Source organism: Heloderma suspectum, chromosome 5, assembly GCF_057233095.1.
Source record: "Heloderma suspectum isolate Gila_16-S chromosome 5, 16-S_ref, whole genome shotgun sequence".
NCBI lineage: Eukaryota > Metazoa > Chordata > Lepidosauria > Squamata > Helodermatidae > Heloderma > Heloderma suspectum.
Genome location: NC_139462.1, coordinates 167,582,326 through 167,594,834, shown reverse-complemented (window position 1 = coordinate 167,594,834; position 12,509 = coordinate 167,582,326). Strand labels below are relative to the sequence as shown.

The window sequence follows — 12,509 nt, the reverse complement described above, 5'->3', positions numbered from 1 at the left end:
AGGACTGCAATCCACGAGTAATTTTTTAGTGCCGATTTGTGCGTGTTTGGAAATCAAAATATTGTTGAAGATGAAAGAGATGTTCTAAGATACTTCAGGGTCACATTACTCATTTTCAATATGAATGATAAAAGGAAATTTTAGAGATCTAATCACCTGAGATTCTGAGCAATTTGTAGCAGACAACGCCTAGAAAAACAGTTATAATATGTGAACTGCCCTGCTTTAACTTTCATTCACCCTTTTCCCATTCTCTTCCACACACAAATGCAGAAAGGTATACCTTTCACAGGGCACACATATACTCTCTTGCTCTCTCACTCTCTCTCCCCCTCTCACCTCTTTCCTGGCCCGCTGGACTTGTTTCTCCAGTTCCTCAGGTATCATCTTACCTCTATGGGACACAGATTTAAAAACTTTTCAGTTATGTTCAAATAGGTTACTCACTTACAGCACTACTGCATTTTAAAAGGATCAGACCACTTCAGTGGGTTTGGTTCCCTTACCTTTCATCACTTTTGATGAAGTAAACATTTTGTGTCCCAATCCCCAAAAAAGATGCCGCCTTCTTCACGGAGTAATGACACTGAGTAAATGCAAGGGATGTGAAACAGTAAATTAAACAGACAATTGACAGCGAATATATCATTAAAGAGGTTCCCTAAAGAAAGCAAGTTGCAAATTCTTGGCAAAACAATGAGAGTTCAAAGGCACAAAATAGCAAAACAGGTGAACATTATCCTTCCCCCTCAAAACAGCAGGAGGGAATACTGACGTTCCCACGTTTCATGGCTCTGAGTTGTTGCCAAAAAGAGATGTCAAATTAAAGACAGAAAATGAAAAATGGAATAGTTAAAGCAAGATTCTCCCTTGATTCCAGTAACAGAGGCTTCTCCATTTGACCGTTTTTTTCTATTGCCCTTCATTGACTCTTATTCCAAATTTCTTATTCTAAAGTTTATATTCCATTTATTAGTTTTCACTGGGATCTAAAAGAAAATCATAAAATAAGTAATATCACATTTGGCCTAGGGGGACAGGTGGTAAAACAGCCCATGACTGGCTTTATTAACTCACCCACTGACTACAAGACAGGCCTTTTAACAGCTACTAGCCATGATAGCTAAACAGAATCTCCATTCTCTGTTCACTGAATCTCTTGCCCACTGACAGACTTCCTAAAAGTGGTCACCTCCAAGTAGAAATCTTACATTGGGTTGGATTCAGACTTAGTCATACTTCGAGTAGACATACTGAAATCAATGGGACTTAAGTTATATTTAAGATTTTTTACCCCACTCTTCAGCCCCAAAGACTCCAAGAGTGGCTTACAGAACAATTGGGGGGGGGGGCTTAAAACCTAAAAATGTTCTCTAAGTATGACTAAGTCTGGATGATCCAACCCTGAGATTACTCTTCTACATATTTCTTCAGAGTTGAGTATTTTTCCAAACAGGTGCTGACAAATCCAGGATCACAGGAAAAATGTTGCAGTGAGTCCACACATAATATTCTTGTAGAACAGCCTTCCCCAATCTGACACCCTCCAGATATTTTGGACTACAACTAGTCCAACATGTCTGGAGGACACAAGGTTAGGGAAGGCTGTTGTAGAAGATGGGCCGTTCAACACCTACTAGCCACGATAGCTAAATAGACTCCCCATGTAATGTAGTACAAGGCTTATCAGTAGCAGATGCTGAGGACAAATAGAGGATAAGCATCATCTTCATATCCCTTTGCTTGGGAGTTCCCATCGGCACTTGGCTGGTCATTGTTAGAAACAGAATGTTGTACAAGATGGACCTTGGCCTGATCCAGAAAGACAGTTCTTGTGTTCCTAACATTTCTACATGAAAACTTTAGCTGAGAGGTGATTCCACATTACATTTTTCGGTCACTGGCTGGGCCGGCCTTACTATTAGGCAAAATGAGGTGATCGCTTTAGGCAGCTGATTTGGGGTGTCATGAAAGTATAGCAAATTGTTATTTAATTTATAATTTCTGTATTTTAGGGCACAATCCTATGGCCACTAAGAAGTGTCTAGATGGCCATAGGAATTTTCGGTTTCTGGGAACCTCACTCCCCACTCCCTCCCCTGCCGCCTCACAGGCAGCGCGGTTCATCCCTGTCTCCACGCTCATAAGAGCAGCATGGAGTGAGCTAAAAGGGGTGTGTTCCCAGGGGTGGGGAGACAGCGGAAGTGTCACTATGACACTTCCTATGCACTGTCCGGCCTCTTCCCCCCCCCCCCGCTCCAACATGCCCCAGGTAGACACCTGCAATCAGCTGTCTAGCTGCAAATGCAAGGCGGCCGGAGCACAGAGGAGAGGATCCCCTCCACGCGCCATCCGCCCTGCATTGGATAGTCGGCCGCCTCCAAGTTCGGAGGCAGCCAACTATCCCCATAGGATTGCGCCTTCCATGTCAGGGAGGGGGACAGGGACCTGTTCAACTTTCTGCCACAGGAGACAAAATAACCAACCTTGGGCACTATGCACTTTGACTCTGGGGGTTGAGGGGAGTAGGAGCTCAGGTAGCAAAATGTCTTGTGCTGCCCGACCAGTGGGACAAAATTAATATTGCATCTCCATACTTCAATGTTGCAAGCATGGTTGCAGAATAACTGCTCACACATTTCTTTATAGAGAATCTGAAATGTGTAACAGAAGCATGAATTCTTCTTGCTTAATTTAGTTTAATTTTTAACTAAATGACATTTACAACATGCATGCATACTTGGGAATTTGTGGCCACATCACCACATTAGTTTTCAAAACAAGAGCAGGTCATTATAACATCCAAAATGGCCCACATGGTCACATACTTATTCTTATCCATGTGTTTGCGTGGATAAAATAAAACCTCACAAAATCATAATGTGTCAATGTATAATGCACCTTGATTGCCAAACAACATAATACCAGCCTCCAGATTGACTCTGGACTTCACGTGCTGGTGGAAGAAAAATCCATAGGCATACATATATTACATTTCCAGACAGACAAAATGGGCAGTTGCAGGGGTGATCCTGTGACAGGAACAATGTAACATCTTCTGCATTGGCCCTGGTGGTTGTAATTTAATATGAATATTGTAGTGTGTGAAATCACCCAATGACTTTACATATTCTGATGTATTTCTATTGTTCATCTCTGACTTAGCAGTGAATCCTGAAAGGCTCTGCCTGATTTAGCAGAGCAGCTCTTGAATGTTCAGCACATGGCAAGAAAAGCCTATGAGAACTGACTTATTATTTTAATAGAATAATAATTATTTGTCTTCTTTTTAGGAAAAGAATAAGAAACTGGAGAAAATGCTTTATGTTCTCTTTAAGGGTTAAATTAATATATTTGCCAACAACTATGAAAAAGCCTTAAATTGTTCCTTTGCATACAGCAGGTGAAACCAGGTGGTTAATTAATTCAGTTTTCTTCCAGAGAGTTCACACAAATGCCGTTACAGAGGAACATAATTATGAAAAATTTACATCACTTTAATGTGTGGGCACGAATATATTAAGGGTATTCAAACCTGTCACACTTTTTTTATGGCTCACCTCAATGCTCCCTCTTTCTGACAAGGAAGTCTTCTTTCCCCAATTTTTAACTAAATGCACAGAATACACTATCATCTACCATCAACTGATCTTTTCTAACATGACACATTCACAAAGCCTTTAGAATTCATTCACTCAGACTGTTGTGTGAATAATAACTTACATAGGTAGATAATTAATCTTCTGTTACACTGAATTACATCTCTAATGAAATATGTGTGCAGAGCTGCAATGTACCATTCACTAGAGATTTGGACCCTGGCAGCAGAGTTTCATTTGAATTGCAAGTGATTCTTACAAAATAGCTCCTTATTAGCACACTAACAGTCACCTATTAAGCTCAACTGAAAAGAGTGTGACACTGAATTACTGGGAAAATGTCAAACCTCTCTGGGCTCGGAAAATAATAGATCAGCAAAATCTTATCTACAAAGTGGCAGACAAAGGCAAGCCACTGAATCATAGCCCTTGCTATGAGCTGTATATAAGTAGAAGGAGATGACAAAGTTTCAAAACTATGATTTGATCTGGCTTTGCTTTAACTAACCACAGTTCAGACATAATGGAGAACTATGGTTAGGGCAAAACTGACAGCTGAAGCTTTTCTGAGGCTCCTCTGACCTGGTGCCCTCCAGATGCTTTGGACTTCAACTCCATCGGACCCAGCCACCATAGCCAATGGCCAAGAATGATGAGAGTTGTAGTCCAAAACATCTGGAGAGCACTGGATTGGGGAGGGCTGCCTCACACACATGATGGAGGAGAGGAGGAATGCGCAACCCATGGCTTGTGCAGGCAGGCACAAACCCTGATTTGTTATTACATCTGAACCTGGCCAAGGTCACCCAAATGTAATGACTATAAAGGAGAACAAGGTCACTTCCATTATTAATTAGGGATATTGAAGTAGGAAGCAAAAAATGCTTTCAAAAATGCCATGAAAATGCAGATATACCACAAGGTGCCATTTAAATACAATCATCAAAGTGCAGAACACTCCATTTACGTCATATGAAACAACAAATCCTAAACAAAGTATTTAAATTTGTTTCTGGACTGGGTTGTTCCCTCTTGACATACAATTAAAAGCAGATCTTGTTGCTTTTAGGGTGATGTTATTTTTCATTATTGATTCAGTAACGACTAACAGTTGAGAAAAGAAAGCCTCTTCAAATACAAAACAGATTATTTTTGTTCTGTCATTGCCATTATTTTTTTTTAACAGCAAAAAGAGTGTGAACTAGTTCTGCTTTCATTTAAAACAGCATATCTCTATTCCACAGTCAACACTGTAGGAAAGCTACTGCCAGAAAGAGGAGCACATCAAGGAAGAGAGAGACTGGTGGCAGAAAATATCAAGAGTCGGATCAAAGTTGGCCAGACTTGTAACCAACCAATATGAGAATCGAGCAAGGAGGGTGCTGTATTGGCTGGCTCTTCTATCTGTTTGGAACAGTAGAGGAAAGGAACAGTTAGCGGAAGGACATCCAATAGGACTCTGTATGCTTTTTAAAAATCTTGCAAATTGGGGTCAGCCTTGAGTCATAGTCTCAGGAATGGACACTGCCAGTTAGATCCTGGGATCCAGTTTGGGTCCCAGCTTTCATTTTCCATTCTACAGATATGTCTTTTGATGCTATAACAATAATTCTGCTGGACTCTTCCCTCTTGTAAAATGCATTATTATAACAATTACAAAGGAGAAAGGTTCATTACCTCTTCTGATGTAAACAGAACCAGTCGTGGCATCCCCGAAAGCCCCCTTTCTTTTATGTCAGGGAAGTATTTGTATCTCGCCAAATTCATTGCATACATATTAGAAACAGAGCCACCTTAAAAAATGCAGCACACATTCTAATTAATATTTTAGATTTCCAAACTGTACATGTAAAGGTGCCCAATTGGTTTGGTGTAGATATTTGTCCTATGAAACATGACACAACATTAGCAAAGGATCACCTAAAAGCTACTTCTTTCTCAATACATGTGTTTTTCAGAAGGTAGTAAAAGGAGAAATACTTTCCACAATGGGTGAAAAAAAACATGTAATGAACATATTGAAATTAAATAAGCAAACCTGGGCTTTTAGTTAGCTTGATGCTCCAATGGATGTGGATGCTTATTTGGGAAATCATATGTACACAAGCAGCACATATGAACCTCAAGAGTGCACAGAAACCACAGATCAGGCTTCACACTCCCCCACTGTCAACATAATTGAAGGAACCATCATAGATTATGTAATATAAGTAGCTGACATCCCACTATAAGCAAGGTGGGATGGAGGGGAAGTACCTTCCTAAAGTATGGCAGCTTCCGTGTAGACATTGCCTAAGGACCACTACTGATCCAACAAAGGATTAACTCCAATACGTTGTACTAGAATGGGTAGTATAACACAACCTTAAATGAGAATGAATGTAAGAAGCCCCTCCCCCCAACCCTTCTTACCTGGATTAAATATACCATCACCTTCTTCCCATCCAATAAATTCAATCATTTTCTTTAGAACTGCTTCTTCCACTAACAAAAACACTGGGGACACTTCATAGGTATACCTGAATAAATAGAAATGTGACATCAAAGGCAACCATCTGAGCAACACCTTGATCAAACATAGTTAAGAAAACTGAATGAAAAAGGGAGTGAGATAGATATAGCATGAATTTGAGCACAGTATAGTAGCTGTAGGATGGATCCGTTCTCTGACTGTAGCCAGTATCCCAGATATACCCTGGGCAATTGCAGTCAAGCCCAGCCAAGATCTTACAATGAACTATGAAAAACATGGGTCACCCTGGGAGTGACGTGAAAAGAAGAAATGTGGCCTGGGACTAGGGAATGCGGAGAAATCCGCCACGGACTCCAATGAGGAGTCCCGGAGTCCATGGCGGAACGGACTGCTCCCCCCCGCCACCCCGCGTAGCCCGGTCGGGACAGATCCTCCCCGGCGCTGGCCGGTCCAGGTCCATCCTCCTCGTTCCGCAGCCGGCCACTGCCAGCCTGCGGCCGCAAATGGCATCCAGCATGGCAGATGCCATTTGCGTCCCCTGCCCTTTGCCGTGATTGGCTACATAAATATTTACGTAGTCGATCACAAAAAGAGCAGGGATGCAAATGGCATCCCCAACACCTGACGCCATTTGTGGCCGCAGCCCAGCAGTGGATGGAAATCCGGCTGTGGGCGGCCCCAGGCCGGCGGTTCCGTGGGCTCACCATGGAGCGGAACCGGCTGGGGAGGATTCTGGGGGGGAGGGATGGATCACCTCCCCCCCGCAGCAGACCCCAGAGCGGAACGTTAAGTAGGATTCATACACCACTACCTGGGACATGAAACTCTCTAGTCTATGCTGTCCTGGTCAAGTCCCACAACTTCATTTCTAGGGTTTCTAAGACCCAGACTAGATACTAAGCTAATTGCATAGTATGTAGCGGAGGGTTAGCTTTCTCTTTACTCTGGTGTAAGTGCATGCAGCCCCAATTCAGATTGAGACCACTGCATACTGGGAGGGGAAGAATTAAACTTCCCCACCAACATTGGCTTTCCAAAGTTTAACAAAAGAAAAAGATATCCATGGGTGTCAATGGGGACTTTAAAAAAACCCATGAGGTGGGGGGAGAGGAAATTTTAGGAAGCAAACAATGGAGAGGAGAGCGGTTTAATCCCCTCTCAGTGCATGGAGGTCCTGATCCAAATCACATTTACACTAGAATAAAGAAAATGCAAACACTCAGCTACATGCTAGTGATTAACGTAGTGTGTAATTTAGCTCTAATACCCAGGTGGACATACAATATTTCAGCTTTTCCCTTGGCCTCCCTCTTTCCTTATGCACTCACACACACAAATAGAGAGGCTTCAGTCTCAGGCCTGTAAATCATTATCAATAGGTTCATTACAGATGCAAATCCTCGAAGACTCTCAGGTTACAAAGGAATGCCTCCAGGGGATTCAAATGGGAACACCAAAGTTGCCTGCAGTTTGAAGTGAGGCTTACTGGCTAGACTAACTTAGGGAGGGATGTCCTGCCCTTCCAGTGATGCTTCCCTACATCGCCTCTCACACATCACTAACCAGGTCCACCATCTGAGCTCCGTCCCTGATGTTTCCCACTTAGCTCTGTGCCACAGTCTAGCATCCTACTCTTCTCCTCCTCCTCCTGGCTTCTCACAGAGGGGAGCAAGGGAGGGGGGGCTTCAGGCCCAGCCATCTGGGAGTTAGTAACCGGAGAAGCACACCTACCCATATCTGAACTGGCTTGGGAAAATGCATCTCCTGGTTCTGGCTGTTCCTCTTCTGAATCTCAGCTGCTAACTATCTTCCTGCACTCAGAATCAATCCTGACAGCACCATATTTCAGAAATCTAATTCCTATGTGTCTTTTACACTGTCTAATGGCCTATCACATCGTCCCTAGCATATCCATACCCCCACTCCCAGACAAACTAATGTAACAGCTCAACTCTGCACCTACACTCCACCTTCTATGGTTTTTAATATTGCAGGTCCAGAGATAATCAGAAAATTGTATATTTGTGTGCTTTGACCAGCTTTGTCACTAAGGAGGAAGGAAGTCATCTATTTTGTAGCTTGTGAACTTCAGCTGCCACTTGAGACATGAAATCCAACCCAAAAGAGAAACAAAGCGAGACCCCTTAACTAAGTATTCAAAAAGTCTGCCATCAAAACATTGTGTAAACAAACATATGCAAATATAATGTGCTTATATTAAAGACTATTGGCTCTTGAATATTCTTAGAGGGACAAAAGCTATGTGACACATTTGGAAAATGGTCATTCCAACGTCTATCATACATAAACACAGGGATAGGACAATATTTTCTCTCTGATCTTCCAAGGCATGGTAGGAGAGTGAAATTGCACCTTCCCACTCTATGTACCCAAGCATGACTATCCCACTGGACATCTACTCAAGGGAATAATGTTTGAATAAGGTAAATGCTTGAAAAATCCAACATGCATAGGTTTAAATTGTACAGTGAATATCCAAATTGTAGAAAGGAACTTAAATGCACTACGCCTAAATACATATGCCCTATTCAAATGTTCCACTCGCATGGACATATGGCAGGACAACAAGCACATCTGCATTGCATGGAAAGGGTGCAACTGCAGGAAGAAGATCAGAGAGAAAGAATCACCTGAATAGGCCAAACTGATAATATAAAAAAAGGGTTCTTTCAGCCCATGGGTTGAATCTAATTTCAGAGATGCTGGTGGAGACAGGGCTGAGGAAAAAGGGAGCAGGACCAAACTACCAGAAATACAAGCACAGTTTAGATTAAAGCTTTTACTGCCAGCAATTAAGCCTCAGGAGAGGCACTTTAACCTTTCAAAATGGGGAAAATGTGAAAAAGCCAGGAAGCTACCAAACAATCAGTAGTTGGGGGAAAGGGATGTGGCCATCCCAGAGGGCCAGATTGCGGCCAAGGCAAGCCGGATTTGGCCCACGGGCCTGAGATTCAACACCCCTGATAAAAAGGCAGGAAAGAAATGAGGAATTTAAAAAACAGAATAGAATGCCCCTGTCTACTCAGGTTTAAGATAAGAGAGTAGGGATGTCGTGAGTGTCCAGGTGGGGCTTGAGGCCTGGTGAGAAATCATTGGCTCAGCTCCCCATTTGCCAATCCACATATCCCTGCACATGCTTGCCCGACTTGGTGTTCACTGAGTCGGGCAAGCATAAAGATCACCAATCCCTCGCTGAGGCACAAGATGACAGCTTGGCCTTTTTTGTAACAGCCGGTTTTTCACAAATGGCAGCTGTAAAGCAACCATTTCTGCAAGATTACAGGCGTAAATGTCCATTTACGCCTGTAATCTTGCAGAAATGGCCGCTTTATGGCCGCCATTTGCGTAAAATCAGCCATTACGAAAAAGCCAGAGATGCCATTTTTATGCAAATTGGTGGCTGGCCAAGAGATTAGGTGGCCGCACACCGGTCACTGGGCACTCGCAGACCACCAACTGACTCACCATGTGCACCGAGCAGGGATGGGTGGCCAGTGGGGGTCTGGTGAGCGACGCCAACCCAAACCAGAGTAAGTTGCCCATCCCTATAAGAGAGTTCCCTCTGCATCTTTACTTTAGTGTCTATATGGCATTTACAATACGGGAAGGCAAGCTTAATTCATCTAATGTCTGAAAAATACATCCCATCGATGTTATTAATGTATATGGAAATCTAAAGGAAATAGGACCTGCCATATTGAAACAGCATTCCAGACTCAGCAAAATGATTTTTAAAAAATACACTTACACACTCGGATTTAATGCTTCTGTGATGAAACGCGCTGCTAAAGAGTAATAATCCATACCAGCATATAACTGATTAAAAAATCTTGGATGATCTGTAAATAACAATAATAAAAAGAGACAAATCTAGTTAGTCTTAAATGGTGCATGAAAAGCAAAGCCCAACTCCTCCTCTCAATTTTCTCTAGAGATGTTGCTTGCCCCTTCCTCATCATCACTGCCAAAAGGAAGTGGTGTGTTCAAGGGTTCATATCAGTCACTCAAAAACCCTGAGGGGCTCTTCAAGCCCTATGATTGTAAGGGATGTGCAAATCAGCAACACCCGAGCTCGCAGAAGTTCTCTGAATTCCATCTCGAAGCTCGTTCCAACTTGAGTCCATATCAGATTGCAAACTTTGTTTTTTTTCTTTTTGCATGAAAATCCATGCCTATTTTCATGTGAATTTTTCCAAATATATGCACTGATGGTGTGCATCCTTCTCCCACTGATTAAAGAGTATTTGTGTGCATTTTTTCAAAAGTACCTATTTTTTCATGCACGTTTTTCAAACGTATGCATTCTGTCGAACACTTTTTAAAAAAATCTACGATCCGCATTGCACACCCAGAAACGTACCGACTCTGACTGAAGATTGCGTCCGAATCTGTGTTCCGGGTAACTGGGTAAATCCTGATTAAAATCTAATTGAATTTCTCATACATCCCTAATAATTTCCAGCAGGAAAAGACACACTGTGTGTCACTTGGAGCATTTCCTATCTAGACAAGAACTTTATACTGCCTACTACCCATCCCTCTCTTCCAATGTACGGCTTTTTTATTGGAGAAGGAAGAGAGGGACTCTTAGGGGAAGGGGGGGAGAGAGAGAGAGCGCGCTGGTATGTGGGCCCAATGTAAGCAACAATTCAAGATAGGTCTGCTCAAGGCACACCTGCCCAGATGCATCCTGTTGCCCAGCTCAAACTGAAGTACACTGAGGGGTGGTGGCATTTTTTATGCTTACCTCAAATAATCACTGAATCTCTAGTTCAGATTTCAGAAGAAGTATGTACAAATTGAAATGGCATCACAAGAAAAATATAGTGGGTTGGATCCTGATTAAGTTATACTTAGAGTAGAACCATTTAAATCAATGGGACTTAAGTTAGACCCATTGATTGCAATAGGTCTACTCTAAGTATCACTAAATCTGGATCCAACCCAGTGTTTTATTTAATCATTTTTTGTTTTTTGCCTCTCTTATTCCCTTCTCCCTAAGAAGGAAAACCTCACCTCACTATAACAAAATGGGGGATTTGAAATGTCTGGCTTTTGTATGATTTGTACTCACTTTCTACATACAATAGGGATGGGTTTACCGAATAGGATAGTGGATATGCACCACACAAGTATTTAACATCTGCATGTAAAATTATTTTCAAAAATATGAGCTACCGTTTCAGTTTAATAAACAGCTATGCACTCCCTTAGTTTTTGTTTCCAAGCTTCATACTGCCCAGGTTTAGCTTTGTTTCACAAATGACAAAATTACATCAGATATTACAATGCCCTGATCATCATACATTATGAGTACTTGGGAAAACTAGAATTGTAATAAAGCCAGATGCATATGGCTCTGGGGGAACAATACTCAATAACTGACTTCAAAATATTTTGCTTTCTTATTTCATTACTCCCCTATCAAATATACATAATGTTTTTTTAAGTTCTCCATTATTTTAAGAGAGTGAGCTTCTCTGGAAATTTATTTGGGGGATTTATATTCTGCCTTTCTTGCTTTAAAAAAAATACCAAAAGGAGATCTGGAAATGTCTTTCCTATATTTTCTACCTTTCTATGTCCCTTGTCAGAGACACACAAGAAACTCAGAGAAATGAAGAATAATTAAAATTATATCAGAGTCCGTTGTCTTACAAGGGAATAGCTTAAGGTGTTTACACAATAGATAAAACAGCGTCATGAAGGAGAGTATATTATGAAGGAGCGTATATTAAAACAATCTAGCCATTCTACAATAAAAACAGTTCGAATCAGATCCAAAAGCTACCACCTTGATCAATTTTAAGACATTCATTTGGTGGGATGTTATAAACACCACTGTAAACTTGGGAGTTTTACCTCTGACGTTTTTGCAAGTATAAATTAAAATCATTAGATGAACATTAGCTGTGTGCTCTGCCTGTGCGTTGGGCTCTCTTTTCCAGTAATAACACTTTTAGAAGACTGCACAGAAGGCTGCTTTCTTCATAAAAAATATATTTATACAATGACTTAAATTTTCCGTTTACAGGAATAGAGCCCAATAAATTATTTGCCAATATGTCTTAATATCTTGAGAAGAAATACCATTTATAGTACACATCAGGGGCCACAAACTGGCTGCTGGGGCCAGCAATGACAAAAATGGTGGGGTGCCTCCCTTCTCTGTGTTTCCCAACAACCAGCATATAGAGGCATATTGACTCTGATATTGGAGGTAATTAATAAGGAGACAGAATGACTAATAGCCATTGATATCCTCCATGAGAATTATAAGGATGTCAGTAATACATAGACCAACTTTCTGGCCTGTTTCAAATGTACATTCCCAGCTTCATAAATAATTGTTTATGAAGCCAAGAATGAGCACTGGGGCTCCATGCTCCCCCCACATTCCTCTCTCCCCTCGCACA

General features: G+C 41.7%; 1 protein-coding gene across 6 annotated transcripts in view; it reads right to left on the bottom strand.

Annotated features, from left to right (window-relative positions):
- The window catches only part of GADL1 (GAD like acidic amino acid decarboxylase 1), a 131,087-nt gene that overhangs the window by 84,524 nt on the left and 34,054 nt on the right, over window positions 1-12,509 (bottom strand). For all 6 annotated transcript variants that reach the window (XM_084858275.1, XM_084858280.1, XM_084858274.1 and 3 more), the window contains 5 exons: window positions 9,842-9,932; window positions 6,012-6,118; window positions 5,277-5,392; window positions 507-586; window positions 340-394 (listed from right to left, as the gene is read on the bottom strand). In XM_084858275.1, the coding sequence (XP_084714401.1) occupies window positions 340-394; window positions 507-586; window positions 5,277-5,392; window positions 6,012-6,118; window positions 9,842-9,932 (449 nt within the window). The remainder of the gene's footprint in view (window positions 1-339; window positions 395-506; window positions 587-5,276; window positions 5,393-6,011; window positions 6,119-9,841; window positions 9,933-12,509) is intronic.